Source organism: Lactuca saligna, chromosome 6, assembly GCF_052625555.1.
Source record: "Lactuca saligna cultivar CGN05327 chromosome 6, ASM5262555v1, whole genome shotgun sequence".
NCBI lineage: Eukaryota > Viridiplantae > Streptophyta > Magnoliopsida > Asterales > Asteraceae > Lactuca > Lactuca saligna.
In genome coordinates, this window is record NC_136422.1 from 181,082,296 (window position 1) to 181,099,366 (window position 17,071).

At 32.0% G+C, this 17,071-nt stretch overlaps 2 protein-coding genes across 4 annotated transcripts; both read right to left on the reverse strand.

Moving 5' to 3' along the window:
* Nucleotides 1–202: 202 nt before the first annotated feature.
* LOC145001185 (Adenine nucleotide alpha hydrolases-like superfamily protein) lies at nt 203–3,058 on the reverse strand. The gene is made up of 4 exons (XM_078960540.1): nt 2,759–3,058; nt 1,945–2,057; nt 1,289–1,407; nt 203–444 (listed from the first exon to the last, which is right to left on the reverse strand). Exons 1-4 carry the CDS (start codon nt 2,934–2,936, stop codon nt 372–374), a joined length of 483 nt encoding a protein of 160 aa, XP_078816666.1. The 5' UTR covers nt 2,937–3,058; the 3' UTR covers nt 203–371.
* Nucleotides 3,059–9,318: 6,260 nt separating this feature from the next.
* On the reverse strand, nt 9,319–13,508 carry LOC144999806 (Nucleic acid-binding proteins superfamily). Of its 3 annotated transcripts, XM_078958968.1 has the most exons (14): nt 13,403–13,508; nt 13,088–13,311; nt 12,651–12,840; nt 12,214–12,286; nt 11,972–12,119; nt 11,639–11,739; nt 11,386–11,526; nt 11,044–11,179; nt 10,813–10,956; nt 10,547–10,704; nt 10,381–10,455; nt 10,066–10,210; nt 9,720–9,980; nt 9,319–9,611 (listed from the first exon to the last, which is right to left on the reverse strand). In XM_078958968.1, the coding sequence occupies exons 2-14, from the start codon at nt 13,307–13,309 to the stop codon at nt 9,489–9,491; spliced, it is 1,917 nt and encodes a 638-aa protein (XP_078815094.1). In that variant the 5' UTR covers nt 13,310–13,311; nt 13,403–13,508; the 3' UTR covers nt 9,319–9,488. The 3 variants fall into 3 exon arrangements, with proteins under 3 accessions (XP_078815094.1, XP_078815093.1, XP_078815095.1); XM_078958967.1 differs by having other exon boundaries at nt 13,088–13,496; XM_078958969.1 differs by lacking the exon at nt 10,381–10,455 and having other exon boundaries at nt 13,088–13,496.
* Between the last annotated feature and the right edge of the window lie 3,563 nt (nt 13,509–17,071).

A 17,071-nucleotide genomic window follows, 5' to 3' on the forward strand; every position in this document is an offset into this window, starting at 1 on the left:
ATATTAAGGATATGAACGACAACAAGCTCTTAAGAAATCTTTTAATTTTTTTTTTTAAAACTCGAAATAAAAAAATAAAAAAATGTTGAAGAATTTTACTCAAACCCTTCTATACAAATAAAAGCTACGGCTTCCAGCTTTAGCATATACACAAATTTGAAAAAAAGATTTGATCCATTTTCCCAATTTTTTTGTGTGGAGGTTGGTAAGTGATAGGTTATATAAATAAGAATTAAAAGTAATTCTACATGATAAATTTATTAACGAAACAAAGATAATCACAAAGGACTTCTTAATAAACACAACCAAAAAAGCAGAAACGTGGCATTATTTGATATCTTTTGATGGGGCCGCTTATGCATCTGCATGCTTCACGACTTCACGACAGTTACGGGGCAAGAACTATGATTCACTACATAGTTGCTCACACTGCCCAAAATAGCCCTGCCAATTCAACCAAACACCATATATAAGCAAAATGGAAGATATAGCAACCAACTTTTATCGATAAAACTAGTTGATAAGCTAGCTGAAATATGTAAACTACGTAAAAGGGCATGTAAAAGATTTTTTTTATTAAATAATAAAGGATATATTTAGAGAATTAAAAAAAACTCAATAAATTCATTAAAACGCAAGTCTGAGTAGCTTTTAAAAAAGCTAGTTTATTAGCTTTTTTTTTAGTTTACCAAACATGACAATCTAAAAAAACTCAAAATATAAGCTAGCTTTTAAGCCTGTTGTGTCATGCCAAATATAATCTTAAACTCTTAATTAATGAAAGTAGGATGCTATCAATGTAAGCTATTTTTGCATTTTAACAATGTGAATGCATAGAGTACCCAACATCACTCCATTTTGTAAAATCGAAATGGCATTTTGGAAGTTTGACAAAGAGTGAAATACATAATAGCACAATCTACTTTCATCATTGTAACAATTTAGACAAGTATTCACAATAGGGCTGAAACTATATATATATTTTTTACGGTTTAAAAGGCTATTTATTTTTCCTAATTACCGGTTTAGAAAAATAGCAAAATACAAAAAAGCAAAACATACTTTTAACCATTTTATTGATATTGGCTCCAAACTAATATATAATTGTCATAAAAATAGACAAAATCGATAAATATGATGAAAATATATTGTGTTTTTCTGTCTTTAATGGTGATGTCAGAAAACGGTTTTTTATTGGTAAAAGAAAGTAAAGTGATGTTAACTACAATAGAAAATTATTTAGTGGCAAATTAATGTACAAGTGTAAATATTTTGTTATATTAGTTACCTCTTTAACTTGCCAAGTCCTCGGTTCCCGACAATAAGACAGTCTAACGGGATATTATCAACCGCTTCACATAGTTTCTCTCGAGCATCTCCCCAAAAGATTTTCAGTAGAACCTCAACCTGCACCCATGTGTGTGTATATTATAGAAATTCTAACGCCTTGTTTCTTTTTTTAATTTCAATTAATTAACTAATCGTGTGGATAAGTGATGATTAAAAATATTATAGAAATTCCAGCCAAATTGATTAAATAGAGAGTTTCTTCTTTCTTGCATGATGTGGAATTTAACGGGGGTTGAATGGCTTGTTGTTAAAATTGATTAAATAGAGAGAGTTGCAGGGCCATTGAACCATTCAATGAGTAAATAATCTTTTTTAAGTAAATATAAAATAATTTAAACCGTATTATTAGTAATTTAATATAGACCATTATAACTGACTAATATCATTATCTAATGGAAAACCACAATGATTCAACCAATCACAAATTTTCAATTGTTTTTATTTTGTTATGTAAAATTTTAATTAATGTATTTTATGATATCATAATATTTAAATATAGTTATAAAGTGATATAGATATACAAAATAAATAAACAGTATCCTTATATGGAAATCCGTTGAACTTTCAAAAAAAAAAAAAAAAAGGTAAGGTTACCTCTTTCTGAGTTGCAGCCAAACTAACGATTTCTAGTGTTTCAGGGTCAGGCTTCGTCCCATATTTCTTGGTCACAAGCTGGGGATCACGAAACTCCGATAACGGGATCAAAGCTGTAAAGATAAGAGGATCACATAAACATTATTTGAAGCAAACTAAAACAAAAAATCAACAATAATTAACAAATTATCTGACAAATCGAATCGATTTATTCCAAGAAACAAAAGCGTCATCAAAAAGAGATAGCCACTGATCATTAGGTAATCACACGGAAACGAAGCTACCAGTGAATGCACGAAAACCACTCAAAAGCGTCATCAAAAATAAAATTATACTAGAAAACGAATGTATACATGGTAATCGACTCTTTTTAATTCCTTTTCTACATAAAAAAATAAAAAATAAAAAGTTGTGGCTGCTGAATATTATAATAATAATAATATATGACAAATGGAATCAAAAATCTTGAAAAAAATAACGATAATGATGAAGAAGTAAACACACAATTAGGAATGAAAAAGGAAGATCATGCGTATTTTTCCTAACAAAAACTCATAATTAGCACTTGAACACGTTTTAATCACACAATCTTTTCTTCAAAAATACGAATCCAGCAAACTCAAACAAAAGTTTCATCACTGATCCCACATACACACGCACACACACAGACAAACAAAAGTTGTGGCTGCTGGATTATAATAATATAAGTAATATAATATGTGGAAAACGGAATAGATAGAAGAAAATTAACGATGATGATGAGTTGAAGAAACACATGAATGATAAATGATAATGAGGAATTGAATTAACATACGAGATCCGGTGACTTCCCAGAGCTGGATCTCGGTTCCTTCTTCACGGCCTTCAGGGAGAATGTTGACGAGGATGAGATGATCGCCTTTCTTCAAAACGTTATCCACCGCCCATTTCACAGCGGCTCTGCTACATGCCGAGAAATCCATCGCAACTCCGACCCTTCTCGCCTCCCCCATCTCCTACTTTCTCTTTCTCTTTCTCTTTCTCTCTCACGCACTCAAACACCCAATTGCTTCTCTCTCTCTAAAAACACAAGTGTTGTGTTGTATGTCGTGTCGGAGAATTTGTGTGGTTGTCCGGTGGATGATTTGTAATATATATGATGAAAAGTTATTCGGTGTGATGCGACTCATGGACTTACTCATAGGTCTTCTTTTGAGTTTGTATATCACGAAACATTATTAGTATGTTCTTGTAAAATTAGTAGATATTTTATAATTTATACACTAATTTTATATGTGTGAAAATATTAAGGAAAAATAGGTGTAAGTTTTTGAATATATATGTTAAATGTATACAAGATAGAAACTAAAAGTTAATTTTTTTTAAATGTTGTTAGAAGCAGGCTTTTGAATTAAAAGCGTTTTTTAAGTACGTATTATGGAAAAAAAAAATTGTGTTTTTTTATAAGTTATGTTCTTCTGTTTATAAATTGGTAAACTGTATCATTAGTGTATCATTTGAGACTCCCGCGATATTTTTGTGTTTATATTTGATTACGTTAAAGAAAGTATTTCTGTATTTTAATTATAGGCATGACGGTTCAGGAATCAAGCTTTTTTTATATCTAAAATGCTCGTAAAAATAATGGATATGATATTTTATTGACAAGTGTAAATATTTTTTTTGTATTTGGTATACACTAGAAAAAGATAAACGTTAAGAATATCAGATATCTCTAGAAATATTGTTTTTTTCTTTACGCTGTATAGTCTATGAACTAAATGACAAAAAAAAAATGACAAGCAAGCAAAGTTGTGTATATGATAATATTCGATGGCTTAATTATTAAAGGACAAAGAACAAGTGGTATAACCACTACCAGGTTGCCTAATTTCATTGACAATATTCGTTTACTTATTTAAGCACTAGAAATAAAAGATTAAACTACGTATTTCCAATACTTTAATCTATTATTTATTATTGATCAAAGTTAGTTATTAGTTTTAAGTGATTGCATCTATTTAGGATATGGCAACGTCTAACAACGAAGAAACAGTCATTGTAGGCTTAAAATTAGCACCCAACAGAGGAGCAAGAAAATCGCTAGTACATACGATTTAATGTTAAACCACGTCAATGGGGGTATATATAGGATGCTAGAAAACATGCAATAATATTTGGCGAAAGTGAAAGAGCAAATCTTGATATTGATTTAATCAAGACACATTCAAAACTGAAAAATAATTGGGGGTGACTTTAAATGGCAATAAAATATATACCCTTTAAATTATGACAAATTCTTAAACAAGTTAAACAACTGTAAATATAAGAACGTTTTATTATAATAAATTGTCTAAATTAATTGATGTAAATTTCTCATAACATGATATGAAGTCTTATTTCCTTACATATGCCCTATGTAACATAATATTTCGATCGAACGTCAACATAATATTTCGATCGAACGTCAAGAGGAAGTAAGACCGTAAGAGGATTGATATCTTCCATTTTATTAAAGCATTATGGGATTTTTTTAATATGTGCCCAGTGCTCTAAGAGCACATGGCACATATAAAAAACATTAATTAATGATAAATATTACTATAATTACATATAAAATATATTAATTATAAGGAATATTACTTTAATTAAATGTGACATGCATGGTAATCTCTATATATTTTGAATTTAATTATGATAATATTTTTTATAATTAATACTTTTTAGATGTGCCTTTAGGGCACATATTACAAAATTTCAAAGATTATTACATCTATTTATTTTTATTTTTATTTTCTATTTCACTCTTCTCCCTCCTTTTTTTTTTTCTTTTATACTTTTCTACCTCATATATCCTCTCAATTGACAGCTGTACGTTCTTCACGGACGATGTTCCTATAATTAATCCACATAAAGACCAACCTAAAATACTTCTTCTTTTCCAAGACTCCAACAATTATACATTCATTCTTATAACCAAGATTTTAAATAACGTAAGACATGATTATGTCTCCTGCTATAGTAATCAGAGTGTGGCTGCAATGGTTTTAAAGTCACTGCATAATGCAACAGATTTATCTATAATCTATAATTATATAATTTGCATATAAAATTAGGTTTATTTGAGAAAACCATAAATGATGAGAACTATGAGAGTATATGTAAATAATCTCTTATTTTAGATCCGATTCTATCATCAAAATGGCAATTTTGTAATTATAAATTAATTCAAATCTGATCGGTTTAAACTAAAGATAAAATGCGATATTAGAGTAATTATTCAACACTCTAGTTTGGCAACTCTGGCAACTCCTACAATAAAGTCCTATCCAAACTTACAAATATTAGTGTATATGTATATGTATTTGTAGAGTTAGCCCAATGTACTTAGCATTCGTATTGGATAGGCCCAATAGGTTATATTCTTTGTATTGATGTATATTGTATATGTGTGAATGAAATGGAAAGCTTAGTATGCAAGGACAAATTAAATATTCTTCTACATTTTATTTTTATTTTTCTTCTTACCTATTTAAAATGATAACAAATATATAAATTTAAAATCTCAATCAAATTTAAATTAAATTTAATGATACTTGTCACCATCTAAAACATGTAGGAGGATAGTAGGAACAAAAAGTAGAAGGCTATTTAATTTTTCGGAAGGGAAATTATAGTAACCCCAATATAGTATCACAGCAAAGAAGAGAGCTTTGCATTTTTTTCTTCCCCTTCTTAGCCCCTTCTCAGCCGATGTTCACTACGTGTTCTTGTATCATCCCTCTATCTCCATTAATTCCGTCTCTTCGTCCACACCATGCCAGAATCGAGCACCCCAACTCCAACGAATGTGAAACCCTACGCCATCACTAACATCAAAGCTTATGTATCGTTGATTATTGATTTGAATCAACTCGCTTATGTCTCTTGGCGTGAGCTTTTTCAAACTCATTGTACCGATTTTTATGTTCTTAGCCATTTGAAGGGCTTTTCAAAACCCAATGATGATGATTCTGAATGGTTCACTCTCGAATCACTTGTCAAGATGTACAAGAAACGATGCCTATACAGACGACATTTTCAACTCCTTTGTCGACGACTTGTCGTTGGAAAAACCTATACCGATGACATATCGTCCGAACAAAACTATCGGAATAGCTCCGTCAGTAAAAGTGAAAAATGTCGTCGGTACAGAGAAACCAATGCCGACGACTTGTCATTTACAAAGCGTCGTTGATAGTGATTTTGAAGAAAAAAAAATAAATTTTTATTATACACATATTCCGACGACAAGTCGTCGGTATAGGTGACCGGAAAAAAAAAATATATATATACTAACCTGTTCTATGGTATGTGCTTGCGGGATTCCGGTAGTCAGCTTCAACTATGGTCCTCCGGTGATGGCTGGTGGACCGGAAAAACACCATTTCAGAAAGAAAAAAAAATAGAAATCAAATATGTTGCCTGTTATGTGGGTTGTGGTGGCCGGAAGGAGAGAGTGGGTTGGTGGTCCTCTGATCACTACTTCACCGGAAAATAACCAAATCAATAAAATCAATGAAAAAAAAACTTTGAAATAAAAAAAAAAAAAAAAAATAGAAAGCTTACTGGTTTTGTGAAGTTCAGAAGATTGTATACCAAAATTATTTCACCGGTGAAGGGGAGTGGCCATTGTGAAGGCTGTGAAAGCCAACCGGACAAATAACCCCAAAATCGGAGTCAACAACTTAAACAATCGGTGAAGGGGAAGGGCCAGAAGCGTGATTCTTCGTTGGGAGGTGGAGGGACAAAGGAAACAGTTTGCAATGTCTACTTAGTTTTATTAGGCTACAACCCTATACCGACGACATGTCGTCGGCATAGAGCTGTCACACGGATCACCATTTTTTATCCCAACGGCATGTCATCGGCATAGAGTTGTCACACGGATATCCAAAATGTTTTTCGTTCTCGCCGCACCTGTAGAGATGACATGTCGTCGGGATAGCTTTCCACTAAACGACATCGTTAATGATTCCCGCCACACCTCCTCTGTCAGTATGCGATGAGCTCCACCTATGTAGGGCACCTAAATCCACCCACTCTCAACATGGTCACCAAACCCAGGTTCATCGCCAAAACCTGGGTCCACCGCCAATTCCCTTTGGCTCTCGATTAAAGCATTGTTTGGGACAACAAAGAAGCTAAGTTTATGGAGCTTGATAATGAACCCCACCTCATGGGAGACCGTTTTATAAACAAAATTTATAAGAAGATAAAAATCACGGTTGTTTTACTTGTAAATATTGGATCCCCGGTACCCAAACAAACTCTCATTTCTCACTTTCTCAACGGACTCTCCCCAAAGTTTGATCATATTTCCACTGTGATTCAACACAAGTATCCCTTTCTAACTCTTCTCCAAGCTCGATCCATTCTCCTGTTGGAAGAACAACGGTTCTCTTGATCTTGTCAAGTTAACGCCTCGCATTCTGACCATGTTTGTGCACCCACGGTTCTCTACATAGGACCTACATCTCCATCTTCAAATCACAGCAACAACTAAAACCATAACAACGATAACCGCAACAACAAGTGCAATGGGTCTTGCGATAATCATCGACAATCGGTGCAAGATGGTTGTCGACCACCAACTGTTGTCACTCGCTCATTGCGACCCTCCTTCCCGCAGCTAAAGTACACGCTGATGCAACAAGTTATGGAGTTGGATCAATGTCGTCTCCGTGTTGTTCAAATGATAAGTCAATGTGAACTCATCATAACTAGGACACAAAGAGTTAAGGACCATGTTAATGGCCAACTCATTGTCAAACGACACATTGAGCTTTTCCAACCGTTCCACATATCTCTGCATTGTTTGCCCATAAGCGCAAACAGAGTTTGTTTCCTTCCACTCGCATGCTAGAAGAGACTTGACCACTTCATAACACTATTGTCTCACTTTCTTGTGAAACTTTTGATGGGTTTTGAGCATAACAGACAAAAATCCATGTGTGCATGCAACCCTAATTCTTGATCTATGTTTTTTCTAATTAAACATACAACTTTGAACATCAAATAAGAAGCCTAGGGATACCTAGGTATTTTCGAAAATACTAAAAAAAGGTTTAGTGTTATATACCTTTTAGTTGTTATAGCAAACAATTAAAATTCTCCTTTGAAGATCTCTTGGAAGCAAGCACCACAAGCTAGCAAGAGGAAAACTATAAAGAAGGCATGGATTAAATTATGTGGTAGGGAGTTCTTTATATACCTTTATATCATTTAGCTAAATCCATTATATTTTCACTTTATATTTTTATAAACAAAAACTTATACTTTATGATTTTAAAAGTGAAAACATGATGTTACATACATTTAACAATGTATTAGTTATAAACATACATGTGAAAGTGCTATAAACAAAGCTTGAATAGACTAAAGATAACAACCTCGTAATAAATAAACTAATTTTATGTTAAAAAAAAACTAGTTTTTAGTAGGGTCTCAACAATTTGTACCATATGCAACAAAAATTGTACCTGTCCAATGGGTAAATGAACCAGAAAGCCCATAATCAAAACCAGTGCTAGACTTTAACTTGGTAAGCCTCTATAGGTCTAGTCTATGATCCACCACTTCTGTCAAACCACTAAAACTAGTTTGGTCCAAATATTAATTTCGGTCGGATCCAAATGTTCACCCCTAGTAAGAACCTATTGAAACACTTTGAATCCTTGTATGAAAAGGTAGGGGAGATGAAATATACAACCCTTAAGTTTGTGGATGTGTGTACCTCCACAAAAAGGGAAGAAGAGCCGGTTGAAGCACATGCACAACAACTAGAGCCCATGAATTTGTCTAATTCAGAAAGGGTTGCTAATGAACCCAAAGTTGCTTATCATCACAGCCACATGTGGATCAAATCAATGGAGAAAGTATGATCCGACAACATAATCAAGAGATGCATAGGATTCTAGCTGAGAAATTTTCTGAAGTCCCGCCAATTTAAGTTTTTTTTTTTTTTTTTTTTTTTTTTTTTTTTTTTGAGAGAGAGAGAGAGAGAGAGAGAGAGAGAGATGATGGTTGCTCATACTGTCAGACAAGCAGACTTCCTATATACGAATACTGCTGATTTCATTATGTTAGGGAGATGGTTTGAAAATAGATGTGATCGTGACCATAGATTTCCCTACACTGCTCTTTGAAATTATCATAGCAAACACTCGAAAATGCCCTTATCTTCATCACTGAAAATAGATGTTATTGTTTATTGTAAGCCAAATAAACATCTTTATGAATCACTTATCATTGCTTGTAGGACCTTAAATTGATCCTATCATCATCATGTTACAACGGTTTAAAAAAAACAATTCAAATTCTCAATAGTTATTTATTCCATGATAACAAAATATATAACAAGACTAAATTTTAATGATATCATAAAAGCATTATGGGTATAACATAAGTTATAGATTTTCAAGTCCTTAGCGTTACAAATAGCAACCAAAGTTGGTCTGTTCTTTTTTTTTTAATTTCATTTTGTTGGATGCTACATAAAATAAAAATAAAAAAGATTTGATATTTTAGTCAGACTTCAATGCCTGAGTGATTTCCCAATTGGAGACATTATCCGCTGATCCAGAATTAACCAATGCAACGATGAACCTCTCATGCTCAAGAGAAGACGGGTACATTATTTGCTCTTCCTGTCATTTTTCATTTACAAATAAAATATTAGTTTGTATTTAGATAATAAATATTTTGTAAAAAGAGAAAATGTAATAGTAAAGAAACATACGAAAATAAGAGAATACCTCAGGCAAGTTGTAGAATTCATCAGGAGAAATTTGCAGGAGCTCAGTAGCTGTGTGGTCTGTGCACCAGGCTATAACTTTCCCAGTATCATCTGCAATCGTGACTTTTAAATGGAAACTATGGATGACATCATCACACTCACAACCACAGAAGCTGCAGTGGGACCCACGTTTCTTTGTAACCACGTGTCCACATGATGAGTGACAATATCGTAAATTTACATCACAGGGTTCGATGTTTTCTAGCCAAATTCGACACACCTGAAAGAGTGTATATACAATTACACATATAAGCATCTATTAAATATAAAACACAAAATATGTGAAGATATAAAAAGGGACATACATGTGTGTTGCTAGTTTTGGGTGATACTGATAGATCTGAAAGTGCGGAGGATTTGTGAAGACATGAAGAGTTTAACAAAGCTGGTAAGCAACTGAGGTTAACAAAGAAAGATCCTCCTTCTTTCTCATGCCATGAAACTTCAATGCTGATTTCCATAAAAACAAAATAACTTTTAGTTTTCAGGATATTAATACAAATCTTTACATAGGTATACTTTTTTTCACACAGTTTAAGTAAATCTTTAGCTCAAAAGTCAAAGGTTGACTCACAAAAATAATTTAGTAATCAACATGGTTTATATATGTTCTCAGTCACCTCTTGTGTTTTGTCATAGAGCATGTCAAGCCAGCAATGTATACTGTGTGACCAATGCTTAATTTCCCTAATGACCTAATAAGAGACATCCAACAGATAATAAACTATATGTTTTCTTAATGGGAAAAATTAAAAAGATAAGAAATAATAATAATAATAATAATACCAAGATTTGAGAAAATGAAGCTTGGCCCATATTTCTCCAGTTGGATCTTGAATTCTCAACAAGAATATGGATTCTTGATTATTTGTGGTTTTAATATCTGTAACTGTGCCATAGATGCTTATGCTAGTCATCTTGTCTCTAAGATCACCTGCAAATAACTGTAAAAAAAAAAATGGAATGCAAAAATATCATAGAAATGCACATATCAAAGATTTTTTCAAGTATATTGCAATTAAGGCTAAAAAGCAAACATCAAACTTACTTACCCTGAAAGGGTAGCTACTGAAGTCAATGGCTCCACGAGAATCACATGGCAAGGTCACCTGAGAAACTTTAGGTCCTTGACTTGGGTCAACTGCAGTCAACACTTTTGACCCTTGATAATGATTTTGTGTTGATGCCACAGATACCTAAACAACTTGTTGTTAATAAAGTTACATTTTTAATATGTACATTTTTTTTACAATGGTGGGAAAAAAAATAAAAAGATTGATTACTTGTTCTTCATGTCGAATGAAAGGCACCATATAGAGTTGAGTAACACTCCCATATTCCAGACATATTTCTTCAGATGAATCCATTTCAATACAAGTTGAAACAAATGGTCTATCCAATGCTAGCCAACTTCCTACACTGCAACAAACTTCATTACTAATAAAATGATCATCTACTCATATTCAGAGTGTAGAAGGTTAAAATGGTCATTCACTCACATTCAAACAGTTCAGTAAGACCAAAAAAGAAACAAACATGATGTATACACAGTTACTCCAGATAGAGATATTGTTGATATGGTGTTTTTATAAAAAGAACAACAGATTAAACAGGTGTTAATTTACCTGAAAAGATTGGCAAGCATGATCTGATCACCCCAGAGTACAAATTTTACCCTGAAATTATCATTGTCTACAAGAGTAATTTGTTTCCTCTGCAAGCTACCAAACTTCCCCTGAATTTCTAAACATCCAATCGACTCGATCCTGTACAAATTAAGCAATAAAATTGTTTAAACTTAATTATTAAGTATGAAGTCTCAAACATCTTCATAGAAAAAGGGTAATATGGTCAATTTGGTGTCGGCTAAGGCTTTACCTAGCATATAAAGAATACGAGATTCCTGCATCAACAGAAACTGAAGATAAAGAATCAGAACAGAATTGTGCTGCGAGCAGCATTGCGTCATCATCTTCATCCTGTGGTTAAATGTTCATCGTCAAATGACCAGTTTACCCTTGTATTATACATATTTCATATCCAAGGTTGCTTTTGCTTCGCATAATAAACTCTACTCCTTTCAGCTTTTCTATTTTAAACTGTCTAAAGATATGCAAGTTGTCTTTTTGGAAAGAGTATTTTTAAGAATCGAATAGATGGAGGGATCTAGTATTTATATAAGTGGGACCCACAGTTAAGTTTAGGAATTACCTCATCTAGGATTATGAGTAGATATTCTGTCGGTAGAAGACGTAGGCGACCTGATCCACGAGAGGTTGTTCGAAGATAACATCCAGTAAGGAAAATCTCTCGCCCTTTCCTCAATATTCCATTTTTAAGGTCAGCCAAGTCATAAAACCTGTGTTAAATGCTATTGATAAAATATTATAAATCAAGAAAAACATGTTATTACAGAAATTGCCACTTAATACTGTTACGAGTGTTACTGTTACCTGCGATGAAGATAAAGGTCAATAGTATTGGAGCTCCAAAAATCTCCCAAGGTTAACATGTAGAAATTTGTCCCTAAAGAAAACAATTGATGAACACCTTTGATAAAATAATTAATTGTTTTGCAACTACCCCTTGTAATTTGATCATTTTTTGCCTGTCAATCCTATTTTTATAACTAGAATAAAAATGTCGTGAAAATCTACCCTTATACTATAAATAAATATACATTATTTTGTAGTGTAAAAAATGAAAAACAGATATTTGTTATTGTAGTGCATGTCCTGAAAAGAAATTGTAAGATATGATCCTGGATTCTCACAACTAGAGTCTATAAAATAACTTTGCATTCCAATTCTAAAAGTTAAATATTAACATGACACATCCCAATATGCAATGACCTTTAGGTTTGCCATACAATGTAAAGTAGTCTATTCACCTGGAAGAAGAAAAGCATCAACTATGACAACCTCAAGAACATTAGTCAATGACAAGAAATTCTTTTCATAGATTGAATCGATTGTAACTGTGTTGGGAAGCTTTCCTCTCTTATGCTTCTTTTGCAACTGATCAATACATTCGGGCCTTTTCTTCTTAGAATACCCACCTCTTAGATTCTCAGCCCATGCCTAAAGACACAAGTTTCAAAATTTAATACAGAAATCACATTAAAAACCTTGGAAACGCACATCCAAACGCCCCCAATTTACACAATAGCGGTTTGTTTGTCAAAGGAATGTGCTTTTCTTTTAGTTCTGTTGATACAATGATGGTTTGAATTTATAGTTTCTTCGATAAGAAATACTGAACCCAAATCTAGAATCCAATTAAAAAACAAAATTGAAACCAGAACTCCAAAAACTTGTTCCAGAGAACCTGCGATAGTTCAGAGAGGAGAATGGCGGGTGTGACTCCACTTGAATAAGCTTTACAAGTTTTGATAATCCGACCAGCAACCCAGCTCCAAGCAGGTCTACTAGATTCTTCATCAACTACATCTTCGTCATCCACTGGGGATAATACAGATATCGAGTAATCCACAAATCGAAGGAAAGGATCATCTTCTACGTCGTGATTCTGTTCTTGATCGACCTCCATGGCTGCCATGTTTAATTGATTGATCGGTATTGAATCCGAGGACTAAAATCAGTTATAATCACGAAAAATGAACATATGATTCATGATTTATACCTCCACTTTGGTTCTGAACTGTGACTTTTAACCATTGGCGGTGGAAACCCTAGTTTGGGTAGATAGAAATTTTGGCGGGAGTTTGGAGGGAATGGTAAACTTTTCCATTTGCAAAATGCAAATAGCACAAGCCTTAATCACTTAAAGTCTAAAATACATTGTTTTAATATTTTTACGGTTGTAAAATCTATGTATTATATATTTCTTTCTTACTAGACTTTTTCTTTAATTTTAACTTAAGTATTTTAATTTGTCCTATATGTTACTTGATCAAATTTATAACAAAAAGATATTTAAAATATAATCAATTCATATGTTTTGGATCAAATATTATCTATCAAAAAGAAAAATATTTAAGGTTAAAGATGAAGAATAAATACTTCAAAAGTCAAATATGGATAATTAATTTGGAACAGAGGTAGTATATTAATTTTAAATTTATAAATAAATAAAATATAAACTAAATATAAATGTCAAAATATTTAAAAACTTTTAATTCATAAAAAAATAATAAAAATAATTAATTATTATAATGGAAATATTTTTTTATCTTTTAAATTTAAATAAATAAAAAACTAATGAGCTTTAATTTTGGAAATTTTAAAAATTAAAATGTAAATTCCTTAATGAAATTGATATCCATTTATTAAAATATTATATGGAATTTAATAAAATAGAAAAACTCATAAAATAACATGTGGGAAAAAATAATTCAAAATAACCACAAAATGACATTTGACAAATTGAATAAGAGTGTGATAAGTGGCAAAAAAACATTCATTTATTAGAGAGCACTAGGTGTGAAACTCGTATACTACACGAGTTTATTAAAAATAAAAATTTAATATCAATATTTAAACATTAAATATTTTATAAAATAATACTTTTACATAACATAATGTAATTTTTTGGAACATTTATAAAAGAAATCAAATATTCTTTAGAACATTTATGAAACTTTATTATTAAATTGATAGAATGATTATCTTTTCTTATAAAACTCATTAGAATTTTGTGAAATTTTATTTTAAGTAAATAGAAATTCCCCAAAAATAACAAGTGGAAAATAATAATTCTAAAAATCCAACAAAATTACATGTGTCAAAACTCTTGAAAAATTGACAAGTGGTAAAAAAAAGGCTTAATTTATTAGAGAGGATTTTGAATTTAAGTGATTTAATTGTTAGTTTCGTAAAGAACAATTACCATTTTATAGTTTTCACTTTAAAAATCGAAATAGCGGAAAGAGTGCATAGTAAAGTATAAAACTATCAAAAGGGTCACCAACATGATTTTTTAACGATGTAGACTACATAACTGTAATTCATTTATTATGCAATTCATTTATTTTACATACAAAAAAAAATAAAATTGAGTGTGTCGAATTGTATGTGTAAACTCGACAAGGCCGTCTGTGAGATTCCGGTAGCACTACACAATTTAAGAAAAAATAGGCCCTAAAACTTAAAAGACCTAAAAATTTAAGCAAAACAATAATAATTTTTAATATTATATTGCAAAATACATAAGCTAAAGTAGTAAAGCCTTAACATATTTGTCCTCTAAATACCTATAAAAAATGGATTGGTATTTTATGGGATGGGACCAACGTCATACATGACCTCTATGTGACATGACTACATGAGTTTATAGCTTAGGGAGCCCCTATTCCAACTCCTCTTTGATCTACAACCGGCCCAAACATGATGAACATATTGATTTGTTTTATAAATAAATAAATAAATAAAAAAAAGGAAAATGTGATTTGGTGTTCTACTCACTATTATTATATGATGTCCCTATTATCCTTGCTCTAAGTCTAACATAAGTGGTTCCATTCACTATTTTCCTAATCACCTCGTGGAAACAAGTTCAACAACTCATCATTAAAATCAGATTAAGAACAATATTACCATAAAAATAATAAAACATAATAATATGATAATAAACAGAGAAAATTCCATCAAACCTGAATAAACATGGATCATTTGAAACAACGGCAATTGTTAAATGTGCATGCATCTTTTTAATGACATCTAACACCAGTGGGAGTTGATTCTATTTGTACTCTATGATAGATTTTGCGTATGATATCAAGTAATAACAATCAAAATGAGTGTGATAGATGTCGTTTTATGCATCTTTATGATAGTTATTAGCATTTAGCATCATAATTTTTTCATTTGCATGTCATTAGTTTAAATAATGTTCAGTTCATGTCTTTTATCAGAATTCCCGTACTACTAGCGTTTTTGTATCGTTTTCAGATAATTCGAGTGGAGTGGTACTTTGGGAGAAATTGGATGCATATTTGGAGCCTAAATGGAGTTGGAATTAAGGAAGGATGTTGAGGAATGACTTGGAATGCTTAAATTTAAGAATCGCATTTGAATCAATCCGAAAAGCTATTTCTGCGATCACATTTATGGTTTTTGCGATCGTATAATGTGTCGAGGTTTTGCAAGGTCGAAAAAGTCATCTAGAGAAAAAAACTAAAAATTTACATTTGTATATTCACTTTTGTGATCGTGTTTTTGTGGCATAGCTCCCAAAACATCACAAATAACATCATACTTCATTTAACTACCAATCTAGAAAAAATTGTAGTATCTATGATCACATATCCTATTTCTACAATCGCAGATCCTACTAACTTGCTTCGAAAGCTTCTACCGTGAGTATAAATATGATCATCCTGATCAGATTCGGGAGAGAGACGGTTCTAGACGACGAAAAAACCTTCTAAAGGCGATTTCTGATAACTTTCAGCAACTTTTGAAGGTCTGAAGGTTGTGAATCATCTTCCACACTTAGTTTAGAATATTAATCAGTTCTTTTTTCTTTTTATTAGTTTAGATTCGTTTTTAGCTATGTCTAGCTAAAACCCTAGTTTTCAGTTATGCATCAAATTAGTACTTCTGATTTGATCAGTTATCAGATTTGGTTTTCTTTATGTGTTTTTATCTAGTTGTTTCAGTTTTGAACTTAATGAATGTTTGATTTTTAATTATTGTTAGTCTAATCACCTAGCTAGGGTTTTATCATTCCAGTTAATCAGTTAATAGAATCTGTAATTGTTCTTGTCAGCTGGTAATAAGTACCAAGCATCAGATTGGTTCCGTGTTTGGGATTTAACTCTTATATAAACTAAAATTTTATGCCTTTACGCTTCCAAGTTTGTAAGAAGTATTGGGTATTGCTGAGAATTTTACACAAAACTTAATGAAACTTTTCTTTTGGAAAAGGAACTTCCCTAACGAGGGTTTCCGGGCTAGCTTTTGCACACCGACTAATCCCCCGCTGCAAATATGAAGCTTTGTCTCATTCCCTGGAGTCACTGCAGGCGAACCTCCATGGCCACAAGGGCTGAGTGGTTCCAGGATTTGAACATTGGTCAATAGGTTATCCATCATATCTTCCACATGCCTTACCAAGTCACCACAACCCAAAATGGTTAACTTAATGCAACTTTTCCGATTTTAATTAAGAGCTTGTTTAATTAGACAGTAAAAAGTCAATGTTAACTGAAGAGCTTGTTTTGGTTAATTTAATTAGGTAAAAGAGATTATACTAGAGTTTGTTAGTTTTTCTCAGTATCAACTTAAATAGAACACATTCTTAATAACCAAATATAGGTTGACTGCATGATTAGGAACGTCGCAGTAAAGT

Coding starts and splice junctions, on each gene's coding strand:
- LOC144999806 (XM_078958967.1), bottom strand. CDS start 13,318: ATGGCAGCCATGGAGGTCGATCAAGAACAGAATCACGACGTAGAAGAT. Junction 12,120..12,213: donor GACCTTTATCTTCATCGCAG/GTAACAGTAACA, acceptor CATTTAACACAG/GTTTTATGACTTGGCTGACC. Junction 10,705..10,812: donor TCAGTAGCTACCCTTTCAGG/GTAAGTAAGTTT, acceptor TTTTTTTTACAG/TTATTTGCAGGTGATCTTAG.
- LOC145001185 (XM_078960540.1), bottom strand. CDS start 2,936: ATGGGGGAGGCGAGAAGGGTCGGAGTTGCGATGGATTTCTCGGCATGT. Junction 2,058..2,758: donor CTGGGAAGTCACCGGATCTC/GTATGTTAATTC, acceptor TTATCTTTACAG/CTTTGATCCCGTTATCGGAG. Junction 445..1,288: donor GGACTTGGCAAGTTAAAGAG/GTAACTAATATA, acceptor TTGAATTGGCAG/GGCTATTTTGGGCAGTGTGA.